At 36.5% G+C, this 24,045-nt stretch overlaps 1 protein-coding gene across 3 annotated transcripts in view; it reads right to left on the reverse strand.

Annotated features, from left to right (window-relative positions):
* Window positions 1-23,582, reverse strand: part of LOC114663496 (tubulin polymerization-promoting protein-like) — a 41,073-nt gene extending 17,491 nt beyond the window's left edge. The window contains exon 1 of one of the 3 annotated variants that reach the window (XM_028817260.2): window positions 23,438-23,582. In XM_028817260.2, the coding sequence (XP_028673093.1) occupies window positions 23,438-23,463 (26 nt within the window). In that variant the 5' untranslated portion in view covers window positions 23,464-23,582. Of the gene's footprint in view, window positions 1-2,618; window positions 2,850-10,696; window positions 10,732-23,437 lie in introns of those variants that run through there. The other 2 variants (XM_028817261.2, XM_028817259.2) reach the window with 2 other exon arrangements.
* Window positions 23,583-24,045: the final 463 nt, after the last annotated feature.

The following is a 24,045-nucleotide window of genomic DNA, read 5'->3' on the forward strand; positions in this document are numbered from 1 at the left end:
CAGTTACATAATAGAAAGCTGGTCTGGCACGTGCACTCGGAACAGCCTGGGTTTATTAAAGACCGGGGTCAGGCAGGGTGCCAAAAGGAATACTTGGGTACTAACACGCTATGCTGCACACTTGCTGATAGCAGATTTCTACAATAAACAGTTTTCCATGGTTATGCTAATGGAGCCACTTCAGGACTTTCTTGAAGTGGATTAAAGGCCAGAAGTCCACATGACCGTCATCATCAAGTTCTTCCATGTGAACCCTGAATACCATGAGTTCTGATTGTGAGGTCATTTATGTTAGGTAGAATGCCTAGAGGGGGCTGGGTGGTCTTGTGGCCTCGGGACCCCTGCATATTTTATTTTTTTTCTCCAGCCGTCTGGAGTTTTTTTTGTGTTTTCTGTCCTCCCTGGCCATTGGACTTTACTTTTATTCTATGTCAATTAGTGTTCCCTAATTCTATTTTCTTATTTATTTTGTCTTTTTTCTCTTTCTTCATTATGTAAAGCACTTTGAGCTACATCATTTGTATGAAAATGTGCTATATAAATAGATGTTGTTGTTGCTGTTGTTTCCTAGCCTTGTAGCATGGATCATTTATCAGCTGAAGACCATTCTCAGCTGTCACATAGACATGCATCCACTTTTACGGATTTCCTGTGTCCTCCCAATGCTACTTTTCCCATATCAAGAATGCAAATGTATTTCATAAAGCCACATGTTACACTGCCATAACTGCATGCCTGTATTGTTGCCATCCATCCAGATAAACATATGGGGAGATCACCACCTTATTGTATTCCATCATCATAAACAGGACCTTATATAACTGGGAGCTTTTTGAGTGGTGACCAGTACTCAATCTACTGCATTCCATATACTCCCATGTTAAAATGCCTGACACCTCCCTCATGTTCTTTTTAAAGCCCCTTAAACATTTAGTCTTGCAACATTTTCAGTCTGAATTACACATCCATACAAACAGTTGTTACTGCCCTACCCATTTTAAATGTTACTATCTGTGGTTATATCATGGAAGTGAATCAGCCACTCAGTGAATTATGGGCAAACAAGAAAATGCACCTAAAGTATTAAAAGAGATTTTGCTGTAGTTCACATTGGAATATAACACAAATTCAAATATTTGTTACACAATATAATTTAACCTGAATCCGTCAAAACTCCATGCAAGAATTGAGCAAGTAATGGACTTGCTCAGAGTCAAACAATGAGCTAGCCAAGAGAATTGAAATGACAGAATTCCAGTTGCCCTTTTCCAGTTAATGTAAGTTGTGTGTTAAATAACAAGCCTTTAATACACTATATACTGGGACTAACAGATTAACCAAAATTTAAGGCTGAATATTTATAATAACATGCTTATTTTAGCCCTATATGAAAATGGGATTGTCAGTAGGCACAAATTTACATGATCAGATAGAAACAATTTTTTTGCTTTTTTTGTGCAAATTAGCCTGATTGGATTGGCTCCAGCAGACCCCCGTGACCCTGTGTTCGGATTCAGCGGGTTGGAAAATGGATGGATGGATGGATGGACAAAGATGTTAAACACAATAAAAAATGCATCCATTAGACAACAGAATAGGTGTGCAGGACTATATCTGACTTGATACTTCTTAGCATGGGACGAAATTCAATTCCATTTCACCTTTTTATAATAAAGGAGAGCTTAAAATTCTGAGAGCTACATATGTTTTATATTTATACTATTATTACAGACATTTTTACTTGCTTAAAAGATGTACATGAAGACTGAAACTAATATGACACTTAAAAACACAGCACTTCACAAAGACGGGATTTACCCCCTGTGCAAAGTAACATGATCAAATAGAATGCAGACCCCAGGGACACTTTTCACTGCCCGTAATACACATAATAAACCAACATAAAATTTCTTGTGACTGTTATAAAATGTTACAATGGTTTTTCATAGCTGGAGGTCAGAAGTAATAGGAAGTCTGTCCACCTCTCTTTTATTAAACTGAGGCACTGTGAACCTGTACATGTTTCACAAATAAAAAATAATGCAACAATAAATACAATCAGTTGTTTCTCCACATTACTGTTCATTTAGTGGACAGCTTCACTTGCAGCAACTTCTGCAAATATGCCAAAATAACTCGGTGCATATCAACAAACTACCAAGTTAACAAGCAATACAAAACAGGTTGTGAGATACCCTGATGATCTTAAAGCAAATCACAAGAACAAATGATAGTGATTTACCAGTTGTGCTGGACCCCGCTTGATACCTTGCAGCGTGGAACACTAGTTCAATGCTATAAGCAGGAACAAATAATCAAAATATGATATGCATAACTAAGCTAAACTGAATTTCTCTTTTTTTCTCCCTTTATGGTTTCAGCAGAAATGTAATAGAGTTGTGTATCCAGCAGGGGGCGCATGCACCCTGGGCATGTGTTCTGTTAAGATTGCAGTTATACTCAAGACAACATATCCCTCCCAAGAACAACGGCCGAGATTTTAAGACAAGAAAATTATGATACAAAACAAAGGATATATTTAACTTGCTTCTAACTGCCACATTTACTCCTACTAAGAAATACGTGAGGAAGCATATAGGACGGTACAATTAACTTACAATGTTTCAGCAGGGTCTTCGACGACAGTATGCCCATCTTCGGAAGAGCGAAGGCATGGTCCTAGGCACAAACAGCAGGGCATGACTCCCATCCATCCATAAGAAAGGCATCAATAAGTGACAGAGGAGGAGGGTGGGACAGAGCTGCATGCTATTTATTACCCATAGAACAAGCTCTTTGTTCAAAACTGACCAATCAAATAAGAACACCTGCTAACATTACATCATATTCCATTATGATGTTGACTATTAGCTCTTATTAACTATTAACAGACCAGTTCTTTTGACCAACTATTACTTTAGTATTAGCTTTCTCCATTAGCTATATTGACCATTAGATTTTAACCATTTACATAAAATACACCAATTAGCTCTCTTTTTTTTAGTCCTCTGGTTGACCCTCCATTAAGCCAAATTGACCTTCAGGGTACGTTTTCTGCTGTCCATCTAACTCTTTAGCCTCCAACCACAATAGTCAATATCCAGTTTATAGTCTACGGCCTCATCATATCCAATCATCCACCCTGAGCTGGGTCACAGGGAAGCTGAAGCCCATCCCAACAAGCATAAGGCACAAAGAAAGAACAATCCCTTGACAAGGTGCCAGTCCATTGCAAGATGAACACACACACACATTAGGATCAATTTATCATCACCAGTCCACCTAACCTGCATGTCTCTGGACTGAGGGAGGAAATTGTAGCACCCAGAGGGAACCCACGCACACACAGGGAAAAACAGGCAAACTCCATGCTGGATGGACCTGGGATGTCAACTGTGGTCTCCTACCTGTAAGGTAGTAGTGCTACCATTGAGCTACAGTTATGTAGTTGTACATTAAGTTAAAATGTAATTTTGTATCTTAATTGAATTGCTCACACTGAAACATTTAGACTTACTGTTTTATGCAACATCTGTATATTTTAACCTATGGGCACATTTTAGTTTCTCAGTCTATAAAGTATATATTTACTGCATATATCAAACTACATTTAAAAAGCTGGCTCACAGATCACAATGCATTGACTAAGTTATTTTATATCTCTGACCACAAGGTAAATCAAATATACAGTGTAAATGTTTAAATTATGCCTATATGTGTTGCTAAAGTAGCTAAATGACCATTGCTGACCTGCAAAAAGGTTTTTGTAAATGGTAATTTTGAAGCCATTATAATAAGACGACCAAAATTATAGCTATAGCGGTTATTTTTAATTCCTTTTAGTGATACTATCAGCAACTATCAATCAGCATCAAAGATGCAATACCTAAAATACCTAAAATAAGTCAACATTTTAACAAGTACAAAGACAGAGAAACATCATGCAGGAAGAGCTACTTGAGACCTGAGATAATGAGAGTATTTATTGTTTTATTCACAGCACTGCTATTTAAATCACCTACACCACGAGTGTCCAGTCTCTAGAAAGAGGTGGAACATAAGGGATGCTTTTAGAGATTTTGCTGCCAATCAGGTAGCTTTGGCTCTGCCCTAGCAATGATCTGCCCTCATCAGCTTATCACCACACTATTATCTCTTAACTTCCACTACAATATTTGCAAAAAGACAAACTCTTGATAAGGTCAGACTTCTGACTCCCACTAGTGGATCGGCCAGTGGTGGAACAATACTGTTGTAATTTGCTGCAGGGGGTGTCCTCATTAGGCCCCTGTTGCTCCAGGAAATCAATGGCTTTTCTAAGTATGCCAGCAACTTTATATTATATATATATATATATATATATATATATATATATATATATATATATATATACATACACACACACACATAAAAAAAAACCCAAGCTCAATGATCACATTAAAATGACCATGTTTTATACTCAATATTTAGAAAGTTAATGCTACAAATATTTTCATCTTCAATATTAACTGCAATGAATAAGCAGCAAATAACAGACTACTCAACCTAACAGTAAACACTATCAATGAAAACGAGACTACACCTGTCACATTTTTATTAAATCATGTATTATCTGTTGAAGAACACATTTGTAGTGAGTGTGTGTGCCAGAACACCGTCGTGAGCTCAACTCCTTCTTGCCCCTACTGTTTATGTGCTTCGCCACACCTGTTGATTGATGCTGATTGGTAATTTGATTTCTCTTTGGTTTAGAATGATCATGAAAGGAAATGCAATATGCTCCAACCAGACACTAAGGGAAATGTCATATGTCTGCTCTATTTCTAGTTAAGAAACTTTCGGAGCACAATCAAATGGACATGGATTAAAATATACAAAGCCTCTATAAAGCATTTCATTGCACATTGTATTGAAAAGCCATGAATCATTTGATTGACCTCTTAATTACAACACAAAACAAAAGTCATGCCAAATTTAATGCATTTTACATGTTAGAGTCAATTTCATTTTTGCAGAAATAATCTTAAATACTAACTACATAGAGCCTTTCGTAGCAACAGCTGATGCAAGAGTGGGAACCAGTCCTTGATATAACACTAGTCCTTACTCATAACAGTCCAGTTTAGAGTTGCCAGTTAATTGACATGTATGATTAGAATGAAGAAAAAAAAAATACAAGCATACAAGGGGAATGTGAACATTACACACAGACAGTAACAGGGTTACGCAGTGAACCCATATGGAGGAGGCTTCACATGTGGACTTCCCTCTTCTACAATGTCTTTATAAAGTTATAATTAAATAAATTTATAATTCCAACAGTAGAATTGAACCCAAAACACAACAAACACTTAAGTGTATTCAAAGACAAGCATTTTTCAATATAAGCAAAAAGTACAGGTTAATTCTAGATTTGCCATTTTTATTAACTGCAAATTTATTAAACAGGCCTATGCATACGTTTGGCTTAAAAGGCTTAAGAAAATCTTTTTTAACTTACTGGGCTTACTTTTTCCTTGGTAAATTATCAATTCATAGCTTTACTGTGCATTCATTCCAAGGCCCACATGTATCAAGTTTAACAATGTTTCACTCTTTTACCCAAATCCATCTCTCCAGTTTGTCACTTCTTGAAAACAAAGCCCAGCTAGCACTCTTGGCGACATCTCTGTTGAATACTGTTCCTAAGCCAACTTCTTCAGACGACACATTCATATTTTTCCAAGTATGTAGTACACAACTGTATATGTCTTCATCTATCAAATACTGACTTGTTTATGCATTTTGCCTTAGTTTGCTTCTACAATTGTGCTATCCAACTCAAATAGAATGCAGATTTCATGCTTTTGTAAAATCTCAGATTGTTAGAAGGTTGATTCTGTAGTATTTTTGTGGTGTTGAAAGGTTATTTATGCAGAAGCATCTTTAAACCATTGTCATGATTCACAAAAAGGCTATTGTTCAACATGAAACGAGTGAAGTGCACATCATTTTGCTCTCTAAAGTCAAGAGCAAAACTTGTAAAATAATTAACGGATAAGGACAGATAAAAACTTCTACTGTATATAACCATACAATTAAAGACATTGGGAATCATCACTCCCCAACTGCCTTCAGACAACCAATTTAATACAAACACACAGACATATTAATCTGATTATTAGGGATAACTCTTGAAAAGCAGGATGTTATACGTTTGCATTTAACAGCTAATGGATAAGTACTTTTTGTGAAATCTGCTAGTCTTGTGTCTTAACTGACCTAAGCTAAACTAGAGGACAGCTACCAGGATATGATGGGTCAGAAACGTGTATTAGAATGGGTTGTTTTTTACACTGAAACATATCATTGCATAGCTAGCAGTGGCTACAGCCATCTCTGAGAGTCACCGGTGCAGTGAAATGACAGAATTGCTGTGCTATTCCGATGATTATTCACTGGTCAGCCAAGTTTAACTTGAGTTTTAATACCAAAATACTGAAAGGAGAAAAATGCTGGCTATCTGTAAAGAGACTGGTCTATTCTTTTATGCATATGCTGGCTGAAAAAACAGTACTTCTATACATTTCAGAACAGAAAAAACCTCAGTATGATTACAACATAAAACATCAAGTATATTGTTCACTCTTTCATCCATTTTCAAATCTACTTAATCAATTCAGGATCTCAGAAGGCCGATGCCAACCCCACCAGCATTAAGTCAAAGGCAGGACCAGTAATGGAGTACCAGTTCACTCTTAAGCAAAAGGCCATATTCAACTCATACCTGCTAACTTAGTGGTGCCACTCAATCTAATATGCACATCTTTTTGGAGAAAAACAGTAAACCCACAGAAAAAAACAACACTGTTTTTGTATTTCAGATCTTGCACCCCTAGACAACTAACATATGCATCCAAACCCCCTGCCCACCCCATACTATGCTTCAGTTTATGGCACAAGACTGAGTGAGAAAAAGTGGGATGTGTAGAATTGCATCACATTTTGGGTACATGTGAATAGTTACACCAACCTGTTGCTGTCTTCTTATATTCATGATTTAATGTAATAATGCTGTCATGTTGGAAGTCATCAACCTATCTAACCAGAGCACTTGGACATACCTGGAGAGGAAAATCCGGAGTCTCAGACAAGAAACCTGCCTTTGTTCTTGTTGTAAAAGAGACACTAGTTTGATTATGTTGATATGCTGCCTTCACAGCAGTATGTTTCAAGATAAACCAGAATTAAAAGAAGAAATAAATTCCTTTTATTCTAACGTTTCACTGTTTTTCTCTCCACTGCCTATTTGGAGGTGTGTGTGATTCAGAGCTAGCACTGGGCTCAAGAGTGAACATGTAATCGTGACATTTTAAAGTAAACTGGGTAAGAGTACAGATATTGTGGCAGTGTCAGATTGGAAATAGCCTGCAATGTGGAAGAGAATAGGCAATGCCTAAGGGGTTAGTAAGCTTGGAAACTGCTCACAGTTTGAAATGAATTACCTAACAAACAAGTAAATGTGTCCTGGAGTTGTAAGGCTACAGTGCCAACCACCCCGGAACAACAAAATAAAAGTGCTATATTACCTGACCTCCACTAAGTACACCTTCTGAACAGTAAAAACTATAGTGTAATTAAGATTTTAGGAAAATAATATGGATGGGACACTATGCTGTATTGGAATATAATCAGGTTATCAAAAACGCTTACACAGATTTATGAACTACTTATTTGTGTGGTAAATTTTACTAATATATTACAAAATTCCAACCAGTTCACACAATGAGAGTCCAACTCTTGTCTGCTTAGAATACAAACTATATTGAACTTTTATTATTTTTTTCTATGGTCCTAAAATTCATGCATTTTAAATTTCTGAAAAAGGTCACAAATATCTATATGTTTTTTTTCAGCTTATTTTAGATTGTTTTCTTGTTTATTTCAAATGAGCTACTTTCTGATTAATACAAAGTTGTGCATGCCGTTTGATTTTTGCTATTTTAACTGGGACCAATTAAAATTAATTTAAAGGGTATAACCAAGAATAAAAGAACAAAAGTTGATCAGGTCATTTTCTATACATGCCTATCCAGAGATTTAGAATATTATATTATATTATATATATATATATTATATATATATATATATATATATATAGATATATATATCTATCTATGGTTGGTTCCTGCCTTGTGCCCTGTGTTGGCTGGGATTGGCTCCAGCAGACCCCCGTGACCCTGTGTTCGGATTCAGTGGGTTGGAAAATGGATGGATGGAGAGATATATATATATATATATATATATATATATATATATATATATATATATATATATATATATATATCTGTCAAGACCAAGATCTTACAACCTCATACATTCCAGACATTTAAAAAAATTTATTTAGCAGCAACCTCAGAAAACTGACCTATGTTTGCAGAGTGAAAGAAAAACCAAAAGAAAAGCAACAACATATGCTAAGCATCAAGCAAATCACAGAACTTAACTGTGTGATGAACAGCACAATAATAAGCGGAGTGGTGACATCTGCCATGCGTCAAGTGTGGGATACAGAATGCAAGAACAACAAACACGGAGAAATGCATGGCAACAGCAAAGTGACCAAAAAACAAAGTTCTAACCCCCATAATGGCAAGAAGAAAAAGAGCAGACATCTGCAGAGTGTCAAGCAAATCGTAGAAGGCACTTAATTGACAAAGAATGAGAAACAATATGAAGACACTGAAGCACATAGGCAAGCAAGAAGTGATCCTGAATACACAGAAATTGAGCAGCAGCAAGACAAAATCCAGGAAACAGAATGCAAGAAAACCAACAAAAGAAACGTATGCTGACAAACGAGAATGTGTATACTCACAATTTCCGACCATATGCAAGCATTGCTTTTGCATTCTTAGAGCAATGTTTGTTTGAAGAGCACTACTTAGGAAAGACAGATCACCAAAGTGACCACTGTGAAGCTGTATTTTCTAATGGTTACAGCAACAGAATGTGTTGCCAAAATGTAAAAGTTCAGCTTTCTCTATTGTAGCAGTTGAGGCGTTTAGCGTCCTCTTGAACCCTCAGGTACCACTCCAAACACCAGGTGTAAGTTCAATTATTATTTATTAAATAATAATCACGTGCACAAAGCACCCTCCACTCCACACTATTCATACAATAAACAAACCAATCACAATTCTCTCTCCTCCGCTCCCAGACACTTAGCCACCCTACCTCCCAGCTCAGCTCAGCGTCTGGGCTTTCCCAGAGTCCTTTTATACCCCCTGACCCGGAGGTGTTCCTGCCCAACAGTCCACAAGTCCTTATTACTTCCGGGTCAGGGTAAAAGTCCTTTTCTTCAACCTGGAAGTACGTCATCTCTCCTGTTCACGTGACCAGGACGTACTTCCAGGTTATAGGGCACATAAGAATCCATGAGCCTCCCTACAGCGACTCCCGGTGGTCCCCAAGGTATCCAGCAGGGCTGTGTATAAAAATTACAAAGTCCATGAGGCCCTGCTGGACTTCGGGGCACGTCCATGCTGTCGGGAGAGCTCCTCCTGGCGGCCTGGGGGTGAGGGCCTGAAACTCTCGCCAGCCATCCATCATACTATATAAACCACCAGAAGTAATACAGCATGTTTTTAACTTCAAGAGGAAGTGAAAGAAGTAACTATTTATAGAACATAAATACTATCAACAGCTCTTTACCTTTTGCATCAATGTGAGCATCTATAGATATCCCCCAGGATGCAGTGCATAGGTGTCCAGAAATTATAATCAAGTTCATCATTATATCGATTAACTACACCCAGTAGCATATATTTAATTTACTTCACGTTTGTATTGTCCATTAAGGCAATTATTTCCTTTTTAACTTGCACAGCCTCCACAAGCCCATGTTCAGCTTGCTCTATACTGTACAAGCCACCACAAGTAATAAAATATATTATAACTTCTAGAGAAACTGAAAAAAGTAACTATTTAGAAAACATAACAAGTATGAACAGCTCCTTATCTTGAAGTAGGTTTTATGTGCATTTTACTTTAGAACCTTATGTCTGCATATTTCACCAGTATTTCTAAATGTCTTAGAATCGTGAATCACACAGCCAGGTAGGTCATCAGTTTTATTTCTTATTCCAATACATGGTGTACAGTTAAAACATGAAATATTCAAATTCTAGTGCATCCTTTATTAAATACTTTGCATTTAAACTTTTATTTTCCATGAAAAATTAATGCCTTAAGATAATAAACTGAATATCCAAACTGACACTATCAAACAATTTCACATCAAGACATGTCAAGTGAAGGAAATCTCCACAGTAATAATATCACAAGACCCCACAAACAAAAAGTTGTGTCTGTCAGGGATGAAAGCTCCTTAAAATTTCAGATTTGTAAACTGTTTTTAAATGTGCCTACAGCTTAGTTCCAGAAGCCAACCCATATATCAAATGTTTACGGTGAACTTGACCTCAACTCCCGCTCCTGCTCAAAAAACCTTAAACAAATTACAAGATGAAGAGGAAACCTAGCATAGTTTACAGAAAAATTCAGGAGCTATTATAAACTTTAAAAATACATTTTTGGGGGAATCCAACATGTTTTAGAGACTGGTAAACATTTGACTTAATATTACTTTAATATAAAAAAGCCTAAGCAAAAAATGTTTTATTTTACTAATGTTAGAAAATGGAAGGCTACTCACCTTGCACAGACACTTTTCATAGCTTGATCAAAGTTGGTTGCACTTAGACTCTCACAATAAAATTTCCTAGCAGATTAGATGAGTTCATTTTATTATTTTTTTTTTTTTTGCCCAAAACTGAGCAGATGGACATACTTACACACAGCACATATCCATACAAACAAAAGCTGACAAACTGAATAGTGGAATTTAAATCACTTGAAGGACAAGCTCAATGGAAAGCTTTGATTCACAACTGAAATCCAAGATATTTCATGGAACCAGGTGCTGTAAAAAATGTAGCATAATAAATACAATAGAATTCCAACTCTATCATTTTAGACGCATTAAATAATTGGGACTTGGTAAGTTATAATGAGTGAACATTTCTGTTGCTGCTAATTTTCTAGTGTAGTTTTGTTTGCACAGTTCTAAGTTCCGCTGACAAAATTTATTATTCTCTACTGCCTGTGTTGTTAAAACAAATCATTTAATTACTTTAAAACTGTGATACTTTTAAACAATCAGAGATATTTAATTGTCTTGTTATTGTTTTTGCATCTGCGTTGGACAATATCCATGGGGATGATGCTACGGCCCGAGGAATGCAAAGCGTGGATTCACTCATTCATATCTGTTTTGTACGAAGCTCCAGCCCACATGGCACCGTTTGACCCAGTATAAGCTGTACGTTATGACTTCATCTGCTGTGGAACAGTCAATGCCTGGCATCCCACGGCCCTTTATTACCGCAAAGAAAATACACAGAAAAAAACAACACAAACAACAAAAAGCTTAATCTATGCCTCAAGTTTTGCTTTGTTTAGATATGCAAAGGAAAATGAAAATAAAGCTTGACAAAGACGTGCCGCTCTTGAGAGCTCTACATTATTTTATTTTTTTTTTTTTAAGATGTAAAATCTCCCCGTGGTCTTGAACTAAATAAGTGGTTTAGAAACGGATGAAATGTTTGAATATAAAAACTCTTCAGAATACTATAGGGATGTTACTATGTCACCAATAATGGTTTTCTTTGTTAAATCTTTCAAGATTGCACTAATTATGAAAAGATCATCCAGCCATTTCCCAGAGACTGCTTTCCTCATTACAGAGTTGAAATACATCCCTGTAGCATTCAGTACAAAGCAGGATTTAAATATAACAGACAGTGACACCATGCCAGCAATTCACACACTTGCACAGTTGCAGATGCTAAGCCACATAAAAGTCATGAATTAACCTGGCATTCAAGTCTTTGGATATATATGAGGAAAGTGGTGTTTTATATAGAATAACCAGACAAAACTCCAATAAGACAGTGACCCAACCAGAAAATTAAACCCACTACCTGAAGCTTTGAGATTGCGGTGATAAAGCACAATGCCAACGTGTCATCCACTACAAAAGGTGCTAAACAGTATACAGCAGTAAACACAATCAGAAAGATTGTGCATGTTTCCTTAAACTGCTACATTTTGGAGTGAGATACCATTACCTAATAGTAGCCATCTTATGAGTCTCAAAAGGGATTTCTACTAAATGTGTGTGAGTTTTTTTTGTGTTTTCTTTCCCCAAGTCTGGCTGATTACTCATAATTCCGTATAACATATATCCAAGAAAGAATCACAGTCCATGACAACTACTGCAATGTTTATAATGCCACCACTCTGGTATTTGTATTTCTGGAAGTTAGAGTGGGTGTTATTCTCACGCTGGTGATGGGAAGAGCAGCAGTAACAGAGATTCAGGTTCATTAAAATATAGGTATTACAATTCATTAAAGGTCCTTATTGTGGAAATTAGTTCACAATTTAAACATTACAGGTGCCCAAATAATTGAATAAAAATACACTGAAAAGAATTTAGAAGAGGATGTACAAAAGTAACTAAAAATTAGGCTTTGCATATTACATATTAGGAGTTCAATGGAACCATGGCGCAGGATTTGATTGCCTAATAAAATGCACATCCAGGACCAGGCACCATCTGTGAGGAGTATGCACAATTTGACTGTGTCTACCTGGGGGTCTCCTCCTACATCTATAAGACAAGCAGATGATTACTGATTTTAAATTGACAGAGTGCAAGTGTAAGTATAGGTGTGTGTATAAGTGGGCCCGGTGGTGGACTGGCATCCTCTCTGTGGTTTTAATCTGCTTTAGACCATATGCTGTCAGGATAAGCACCTGTGATCCTGAACTGCGAAAATGGGGATTTGAGAAAGTTATTACAAATTGCAATTGCTCTTTTGCAATAAAAATCCATGGACAAGTTTCCTAATAATAGGTGAAAAAGTAAAAAGACCCTTTAAATCCTTATGAGAAACATTGATTTTGTTACAAAAGGGAAGAGTCTTAAACACTGATAGTTACAATTGTATTATAATCATTTTTAATCTATTGATTGACTAATTGTAGTTGCCACATAATACACTGATACATTCATTAACTGTTCAGTAATCTTTTTTTGCATCACATTAAAATGCAAGAATTTTCAAGAATAACTCAAAATGTCAAGCTGGTCTATAGTTATTACAGCACATTAATAACCAGTATAAACATTTTTTCTTGTTGTGACCCAGTGGTGGTTTATTTTCTTCCAATTACATTAAGAAAAAAATGCAGTCCCAATAAGGGTTAACAGAGTAGCTGAGTGTGGAATGTTGACAGATTAACAAAATATTTATTTAAACCACATCCAGATGGAAATTTTGCACTATACAAAATGTGACAAATGCTGTATTCTCAGCTCTGATTAGGCGAGAGCTAAGTCATTAGCTGAGGAGATCTGCCATATTCCAGCTCAAACAAGGTAAACTATTCATCCTATAAACAAGAGAGCTCATTCTGCCATGCTTGATTAAACTCTGAAAAGCTGCCAAATGTCTTAAGGGAAGTATAGGCAAACTTACGTCTTTAACTTAAAAGAATATAAAGACCTAGCACAAGTGTGTCCTCTTCTACTTAACATACTGAAGAGCCAAGGTTATGTTAACGGGCCATCAACAAATGATGGAGCAAAAACAGAAATAGAACTGTAGCAGCAATGCTGACTTAGGCCATGTACTTTTAAACAAAATTCACACAGAGTAGTTAATAAATTGTAATTTACACACAACTAGTAATCAGCTGTACACTTCTTTATATTAGGAGGTAGCATATTTCTATTATTTTAATTTTTCAAATTATTTTTTTATGCTGTGTCAAGTGTTTAAATGGTTTAAACCTGGTTATGCATTAATTTTAGTATTTAGAAAACACAGAAAAACTTGGAAGTACTGTAGTACACAATACCTTACTAGATTTTGGATGTTCATTTAGCCATGTATACTCAGAAAGGCTTGCTTATAAAATTTCAATATATTTCTTTTATATCATAGTTATACATTAAGAAGGCAATTATTTTTGTACATATGCTTTAAGTGTCAAATTTTTCTAACCTAAACCATAAAGGGGTATTCTCCATTTTTATAAATGGACAAAGTTTAGCACCTATGTACTAAAATAAGTGAATTACAACTTTTGAGCATCTGGGTTTAATCATGCATGTTTTTGTTTTCGGAACTATGAGAAAATCAATGTTGAATACCACAAAATCATTTAACCTTTTTTTAATTTTGTTAAAGAACAACACAGCTTCTCAGATTTTTTTTTACCTAGTCAACTTATATACTAGGACTATTTCCCATTCATATGCCACAGTCAAGAAATGAGCAGAAGAATTCCAACATGGCAGGATGTCTCTCAAAGATGAGCCAAAGTCTGGCTGGCCTTGATATGCTGATGTCTACCATGGAGCAATTCACAATAAAAAAAAAAGGGTGACAATGTGTGAGACAGACAGCCAATAGCCAATACTATTAGGCCTAGTTAGGGATGGAACCTATTCTTCATGAACAATTAAACACAAGCTAGAGCACTTTGTGTTTCCAGAGGGTTGATTTTTGAAATGATGAATCCTTGTCTGGCTTTTTGGAAAGAGAAGCATCCATTTTAATCAAATGTCGTTATCAAAGCATACACCAAAACAACACAAATATAAATAATGAATTTTACACTATTTACCCAACACTTAACTGCATATGCAAAATGTTAAAAAGCACTGCTTAATACTGCTTTAGGGCAGCATGGTTGTTGACGTAGCTCCACAGTCTTATGTTTAAATCCCAGTCTGGACACTGTGTAAAGTTCACAAAGTCTCACTGTGTCTGTATGAATTTTGTTTTTAACTTATAACATTAAGCTGGTATGAGTTGGTGCGGGGGAGTGAATGATTACGATCTGCAATGGACTGCTTCCTCTTTCAGAATTCCTCCAGTCTTGTGCTCAAAGTTGTCAGGATAGGCTCACTTTAACAATTAAATGGAATAAGTAGGTCAGGAAATGGAAGGATGCATGGCTTTGGAAAATCAGTGAATGAATAAATAGGTACTGTCTGTGTGCAATTTCAAACTTGTCTATTGGGAGTTTTTAGCAAACATGTCTCTCTGCTCAGAGGCGTTTTTTTCAGCATGAACTGGCTTATCATTTTAGTGCAAACATGAGCTTATCTAATAGATGAATAGATATGCTACTACAATCACTGCAATAATAACACTATTTAGTAATGGAAATGATAAATTGAAGAGCCTGAATTTTAAAGCTATGTTAAGCACTGAAACAAGGATCATCTTCATCTAAATATACTATATATTATGTATAAGGAGTATATTATACCTCCATATCGAGCATAATCATTAGGTTGGCACCACTTCAGTCTTCCGTCTCAATGTTGAATTGATTACCACTCTTAATAAGATTAATATATTTATCAGCATTAAAAAGTACAATTTCATTTACAATTACCAAAAATTACCAAAAACAAAATGCTACTATAAACTAAAGAAACGGGAAATTTGAGTAAAATAACAACAGAAAATTGTCTAGGTGCTTGGTATTCTATATTCATCTATGCAAAGAGCGACAGCCTGTGTTGAGGAAAACTATGAAACTGTTTACACATCATTTAGAAACATCCCATTTTCTTCTGATATAATATTAGTCTATACTTCCTTAAGCATCACATTCTAAGAAAGTGATGACTACATCTTATCTTTAGTCAACAGCTTGAACTCTCCAGCATTCGTCAAGTTATCAGATAAATACAAAAGAAAATATAATGATGTTACAAACAATCCCACAACAAAACAAATAGAATAAACAGTGAATACATGTATGCATCATTGTAACATACTAAAAAAATGTGCCCCGTATGAGCAAATGCACACTGTGAAAAATATGCATCTTATCCATGGTTTGTTTGTAAATTGTGAAATAAGCTTTTGGCAAAAGCATATCTGAGCAAAAGCAACAGTTTATTGCATTATAGTGGTCTTGAGCAACTAGAATGTGTAAGTACTTAGGTTTAGCATGTCCATTTCACTTAATATCTTCTATTAAAAGGCCATGCATCTTTTTGACTTTGGATGGCCTCCCAAAAATAATGCAGCATATACTGCCCAATATGAATGTGACAGTTTAATGGTGGTAGATACAGTGATGGCAGGATGGTTCTCATCAGAAATGATCAGGGAAAAGCAGAGGAATAACACTGCTGCATGATTGGGTGAGACTGCATCACTGTGACTACACCAGTGTTCACCACAATCTGAAGAAACACATCACTCTCCATGTTACACCTCACGGGACAATAACTCCCAGAAGAAGGACTCCATTGCAGGGTTGTGCCCAGGAAGTCGAATACATGGATAACCATATCACTGTTCAAGCATTCAATGTAGACAGAGGGAGAACTTGCAAATTACACACAGAGAGCACCCAGAATATGTACCCCAGTCTCCTTGTTGCAAGGCAGCGGCACCACCACTGCAATCACATGAAATTGACGCATCCTGCAAAACAAGTTGGCCCAACAACATTAAATTAAAGCAAACTTTAATAACTGCTTTTACTATCTCAGTTAGAAATTCAGTCTTAGCAAAATAAAATATTAGAACTGATCACAAAACCATCACTATGGGACATGCTGTCTCTCAGTTCTGTCAAAGGTAAAAGGCCTTATTAGTTGTGTTGAGCCATGGTATAAAGATCTACAGCACCACTAAGAGAGGAGAAGAGCAATATGAAAAAAAAAATAGCTATGGTCACCAAAATACAGCTCCATACAAAATATTACAAACAAATGTTTATTGGGAAGCAACTAGTCCAATTCGAAAGAAATAAAATTATTTGCATGCACAAATCAGTTGAATCACAAGGCGCATTATATGCTTTACCTTGTCAGGGCTTGAATTTCAGGATGGGGTTACATGAATCACACATTTTATTTATAGATCATGCAAAGTCTAAGTCAGTGTAACTGGAAAGTTCCATTGATTTTTAAAATAAAAAAACAAACATAACTAAAGGGCAACAGTTAACAACTTCAGTAATGTGCTATTATTTGTGAGCAGCTTATACCATTATAATAATAATAATAATAATAATATACTGGAACATACAGATATTTGGGAAAAGAATTTTGAGTAACTCTGTATTTGTATCTGTTCCTTAACATTTATGGATATTCGAATATGAAAAAAAATTCAGAATGCACACTCATACTTCATTTTACAGTGTCTATTATACACTGACAACACAGAATTGCCTCCCTTAGGAGTGAAGCTGACAAACATCACATTTGCACATGGTGGTTACACAGAAAATTATTCAGTTCAGACAACATCAGGTGTTACAGTGGTGGGCACCACCACTTATAATATAAGGGGGAGTGAAGCTAAAGTTAGAAAATGGGATTTATTAGAAAATGGAACAAACCTTAACAAAACTGATAATGTAATTTCTCAATGTAGCCTACACCTATCTCAATGCACTGAACAACAGAATTCAAGAACTCAGATGGTTTTGTATTTGAAGATCAGAATCCCTCGCCAGTTGTCTTCTCTCTTCAACAACGATTTTTTTCTTGTATAGCCCAAAAATCACACAAGTAATGCCTCAATGTGCTTTAATACGCCATGTTTTTTGACAGCCCCCTAAGCCTCGACTCCCTAAGACGACAAGACCTATTGTCTTAAAATCTTCGTAAACAGCCTGTTACATTGGTAAATTTACTTTAGATCTCTCCATCCATCCATTTTCTACCCACTTGACCATAACATTTTCATGTATCCAATTCAGAGTCATGGGAGGCAGGAGTCTACCCCAGGAAAAACAAATGTAAGGTACCAACCTATTTGAAATGAGACACTAACATATGCATGTTCAATTTAAAAACACCTGTCAGTATACCATGGCACAGTAGAAAGATGCTTCTGTCTCTAGAAAGTACCAGAATGAAGACAGGGAGTACATGGAAAATTCAAATTGAAAGTATCCTAGTAGGACGTGGACCAGAGTTCAGAAATTAACACAGCACACCACAACCTGGCGAAAAAAAGTATTTCAACTTGATTTCAAGCCAGTTAAAATATCCGTATTAATGAATCCTGAAAACAGCTCTACTGGTCTTTCATGGAAGAGTCAAGTATGATTTGTTACATGTCTAAACCAAAGGCACTGTTGCCAACAAGTATAGATTTATTGAAATTCTGCAATGTGTGCACTTTAATCATGTCTGGATTGTTTGATTCGTAATTTTAATCTGTGGAGCACAGGGGTAAACCAAGGAAAAATGTGTTTTTGTCACAAATAATATGAAGGGCACGATGAATAGATAGATGACAGAGGCACTATTTGAAGATGATAGATAGATAGATAGATAGATAGATAGATAGATAGATAGATAGATAGATAGATAGATAGATAGATAGATAGATAGATAGATAGATAGATAGATAGATAGATAGATAGATAGATAGATAGATAGATAGATAGATAGATAGATAGATAGATAGATAGATAGAATTAGAAATTGAATAAGCTTCTGGCATACAGAAGACATGAAAGGCTCACAGTACAAAGCAATCACAACAGTGACTGGTGCTATGGGAACCAAACCACAAAGGTGCAGTGCTTCACCAAGGCTGAGTTTAAACTTTATAGCAAAAAAAGTTGAATCAATTTTGCAGTCTTTTACATAGATCCTTTCGTAAAACCCCTGCTACAAAGAGGTAAATTAATATTATCTTGCAAGAAGTGAAAGATTGTTTCTCTTCTTTTTAAATTATTTGCCTAACTTTTTTCTGGTATACTCTGGTTGGCCCGCACATGCTCTCCCTGTATAAAATTCAGAATGACTGTGGATACACATTTTGTGTTCTGTAACTGATTTATCACACATTTTTCCTACATTCTCAAACCTGTTTAATCCAATTCAGTGTCACACAAGGTTAGAGCCTATCCCAGCGACACTCGGCGCAAGGAGAGAATCAGCCCTTGGCAGACTGCTTGTCCATTACAGTATCACATGTACCGTACAATCAAGTTTTTACATTAAAGTTAGGATACACGTTTGTTAACTAAATTTTATAGCTATAATACATTCCTTTCTTAAGTGAAATCCTCTTTCATGAATGCACAACTCAAGTGCAGATACAGCAAGTAAAAACTCTACCAAAGCTGAGTTTAATATGAGAAGGAAATTAGTCTGAAAAGAAGAACTATGTGCCAATCACTGTGGCCTTGCAGAAATGGGCTGGGAACTGCTGACGTGAGGTTTCAGAATATTCATTTTCATGGTAAGATTATTAGATTGCTGAAGGGGGTTAAGCCCTCATGTTGTAAAGGCAAAAATCCCCAGAAGGAAACCTGAAAGCCACACCAAAAGAGTAGCTGATGAAAAACAACGACTGGGCAAAGTTAAAACTTCCTCATACCGAGTGACATTTATTAACTGCTGAAATGCTTTCTCAGAATACCTAATGGAAACTGACAGCCCAACTTGCTGCCTCAGGACTCTAATAAAATAATCTATCCTATTACCCTTGAGTTCTTATAAACGTTTCTCTTGGCACACACCATAATGCATTTTTTCCTCACTTTTCCAATTGGGCGGTGTCACTCTACATAAATAAAGAGACAGAAATAATTTTTCAGCATACTGATGCTAAGGTGAATGATCTGCTTTGATCTTAACGTATGTTACACATACTGAAGAAAAGCTAGAAGGAAATGTAAAGTAGTTATATAATTTAAAATTTTAGAAGATTTCAAGAAAGGGATTGCAGGGCTTAAAGACAGCACCAGTAGAGGCATGGTATGCAGGGCTGGTGGGATCATTTCACATTGGTCTGCCCCTTTTTTAATACCTTGTTATGATCTTCCTTGCTAATTTGGGAACATTTTTAAGGCAATCCTCACCTCAAGTCTCTCTGCTCATGTGTAATATTAAAATATTACATGCAGCGTAAGAGCCTCCACCTGCAAAATGTCCTGCAGCAACTCAGTAGTAATATAAAACAAGGACGATTTAGATGTACAATTCTCTGCAAAATCAGCATGCTGTATATATAACCAAGTTTTACATTAAACATGAGTCTCAGAAAGGCACTGCAAAAGTGCACAATAAGATAAACATGATTGGTCAGTACATACGAATTAATGTAATAGTTCAAAACATATTTCAATATATTAATCTTCAAAAAACATTTAGACAACAAAGAAGGTCCCATCTTAAGCTTAACAAGTTGCCAGTTGTGCATGTTCAAGTTGTAAAAAGCATGTACTATCATTGCACTCGATATCAACAACCTACATGAACACATCATGCTGTCAACCCTCACTACTGGTTTGAGCTACCTTAGGGTCTACTTATTAGTCCACTTACAAATACCATTTCACCCACCTATTTTTTAATCTGCCTTCCCAATTTGGGCCAAGAGTTTACCCGGCAACAATAACTAATACCAAATTATCCAATTAAAGGTCTGCAGGAAGACCCAACCATCTTCCAAACAGAACACCAATCCATGACACGGCATACCAACACACACAAACCTGCTAACATTTACAGAGTTAATTAACAGTCATCCATGAACACAGCAGATAATTTCAGTTGTGAGAATAAAACCAGTGTACCCAGTGAAATAAAATCATGCAAAGACGGAATGAACTTTGAAACTACACAGAGATAATAACCAACTTAGGATTTAGACCCAATCTTCTGTATCCTTGAGGCTGTGGGCTATTTAGGGCCATGCTTTTAAAAGTAAAAGATTTGAATATTTAATACAATTTCTGCAAGGTACATCAGAAGTGGTCCAACTACACAAGCTTTCTGCAGACAGCAACCATGAACAGGTTTCTGATTTGACTCATCTTTGCATTCAGAGAATACCTCACTATTTTTCTCTTGTCACATTTCTTATTAGGTTGCTGCAAAGTCCTTCACGGCCATCCAATGTCACCAGGGCTCTTTTGCTGACGTACATGCCACGTGCTTGTGCGGCTATTCCTTTCTTCTCAGATGTGTTGCACTGCACCATTCTCTGCGTGAAGGACCCAAACTTAGCAGAGGAAACTCACATTTCTAATTCTTTGGCCATTTATGAGTTTCTGTTGCATTCAGAGTTCATGACTGGCATTTGCGATGAAAACTATCAGTTTACCTGTACAATGTGCTTTACTGTGTCAGCTGAGCTCACTGCAGTTCTTTTGCTGTCATTAATATTGTGTACCTGACTCCGTTTGTTTTCCTGTTGGCCACAGCACACAGCTACGCCACCACTTGTTGAGCGAAGGACCCAAAGCCCAACTACATGGCTGAGGAAGTCCACATCTCCAATTCATGGGTTGGGCTGTGCAAATCTTGGCATAAACTCTCAACTGAGGAACAGGATTGTGGATCAAGGCCCAGTGGTTCATGGGTTTTTGCATAACAGACAGATAAGCCTTAGCATTTTATAGATATTGATAGGTTTTCTTTTACATTTTAAAATAATTAAAGATCTTATATCATTTTACCGATATACTTCAGAAAGGGTCCAACTGTGCAGGCACAATCTGCAGCCAACATCCATGAACAAATATTACAGCAGACAGGGTGGATTTAAGTTTCTTATTTGACTCACCACTAGATTCAGAACACTTCTAAGTTATGTTGTTTTTTCTCGTTACTGTATTTTTTATAGGTTATCTTATACATTTTAAAAATCACTGAAGGTAATTAAATATTTAACTATTTTATACAATAAAATATACTTCAGAAGGGGCCCAACTGCACAGACTCATTCTGTGGCCAGCAACCATGAACAACATTACAGTAGATAGGCAGGAGTCAGATTTCTAATTTGACTCACCATTAAATTCAGAGTATGTATCTAACTTTAATTATGTTTCTCTTGTCACTATTTTTAATAGGTTATCTTCCATCCATCCATTTTCTACACCAGTATTTTCTTGATCATGGCCAAGGGGAAGCTGGAGCCTATCCTAGCAACCATAGGACGCAAGGCAGAAACAATCACTAAGGCAGAGCACCAGTCCACCACAGGATGAAGACACAGACAACTGGCATTTGAAAATTATCAATCCACCTAAATCTGCATGTTTTCAGACGCGAACAAAGGCCTCCTTGTTGTAAGGCAGCAGAGCTACCACTGCGCCGCCATGCCGCCCTAACTTATCGTCAACATTTTAAGATCACTAAAAATGTGTAAATTAACTTTATGCTACTGCAGATATATTTAACCATATGGATATCCTAACATGTATTAATGAATGTAATCAACTTTTTAAATTTACTGAAAAACAACTGTGTATTAAAAGGTAATATTATAAACTTATAAATATAAATACATTCAAGTATTTGTTATTCAAATTATGCCAAAATATTTTTTTATATCGCTTATAAAAAGTTGAAACGATCTTGGTAGGCATATGGAAAATCTAACAAATACTCTATACATCCAAAAATAAAAGACCGAGCTATAATTCCACAGTAAACAAATGAGCGTGCCCTATTTTCATATAATAAATGGTCTTTGAGGTCTCTAATAAATGTAATGTGTATCCCTGTGATTTAAAATGCAAACCAAACGCAAATAAATGATTCGAATAGTCTTAAGAACCGAGGCTGTGCATCTCAGCGTCTCCTGACCTAAACTACAATCAGGGTCTTAAAACAGCTAAAAGAAAAGCGCTCAGGGGAGCAGAAGCAGTTTTAAAGTGACATTGTTTCTCTCCTAGCATTTTCAAATTGCAGGGGTAAAAACATTCAAGCGGGTGATAAGTCAGCACTACAAAAGCAACACGCTCTGAACCTGACAACCTCCAAATGGTTTTGCCCGTCACATCGTAACCTTACCTGCTTCGGTCCCTCAGTTTCTCATTGTGTACTAGGCAGAGACTTGAATTGCAGGGCCCCTCCCGCCAGTGATTTGTTTTTTTACATTTAAATGCCAGACTTCTGTTCTCTAATGGCAGACTGGATTCGCATGCAAGACGTGGTAGATTGACAGCCGGAACCGAAAGCAAAAGTTGTGAGTGAGACGAACCCCTGGCGTATCATACTCAAAACAAGCCGACTCGAAGAAGGAGAAATGAAATACAATGGAATGCATTAAACGTCTCCTTAATCTGATTACGTTTGGAATACATTAAACGTCTCCTTAATCTGATTACGTTTAATCGAATGGGAACGAATTCCACTAGAGCGCTCAAACACAGGTACTATGCTCGACTTGGACATTTAGTTTCAGTACTCAGAATCCGCTTCGTATCGCATCGAAAATTAAAATCACAGCCGCGAGCAAAAGAAGCGCCATCTACACTTCACCGAGTTAGATTTTTAGTCTGTAATGACACCACAATAATGCAACGATACCTTTTCAGCGGAAACGACTTCGCCATCGCTCGCCGGCAGAGTAACTCAACATAAACACGAACACGCGTAGTAAGCCGCTCTTCTCCCGCTCACTTTCGTTATTACGAAATATTATTGGTTTGCAGGCCACTCCTCGCTCTCTCATTGGACGCGACTGTTTAGTGGCTGTTTGCGGAGTTTGTGTGACACATTTTAACAAACACTGAGTTTCTAACCTTAAAAGGAGGGGGGGAGTAAAAATGTTATTCTTTATTACTTTCATTTCAGTTTTAAAACACACACGGTCATTCATTAATTTTCCTAACCGGCTTAGTGAGGACTTAAAGAAGTAAGGATGCGTGCAGATAAGCATTGTCACCGACAATGAGAAATCCTGGACTGGACGCCAATTCATTGACGCGCGCATGCACACACGCATACAAACTCACATGCGCGTGCACGCCCCGAAAGCAACATTGTCTGAAAATGTAATTGTATTTAAAACGACCTTACTTGATTTCTACCGAAAGCCGAGAAAAGCGTGACAGCAATGTAATATGCTAGACTAATCCGTAAAAAATCCATAAAAAAGACTATAAAAAAACAAGAGAATCAAATGTCCAGAAACC

This window comes from Erpetoichthys calabaricus, chromosome 13 (assembly GCF_900747795.2).
Source record: "Erpetoichthys calabaricus chromosome 13, fErpCal1.3, whole genome shotgun sequence".
Classification (NCBI taxonomy): domain Eukaryota; kingdom Metazoa; phylum Chordata; class Cladistia; order Polypteriformes; family Polypteridae; genus Erpetoichthys; species Erpetoichthys calabaricus.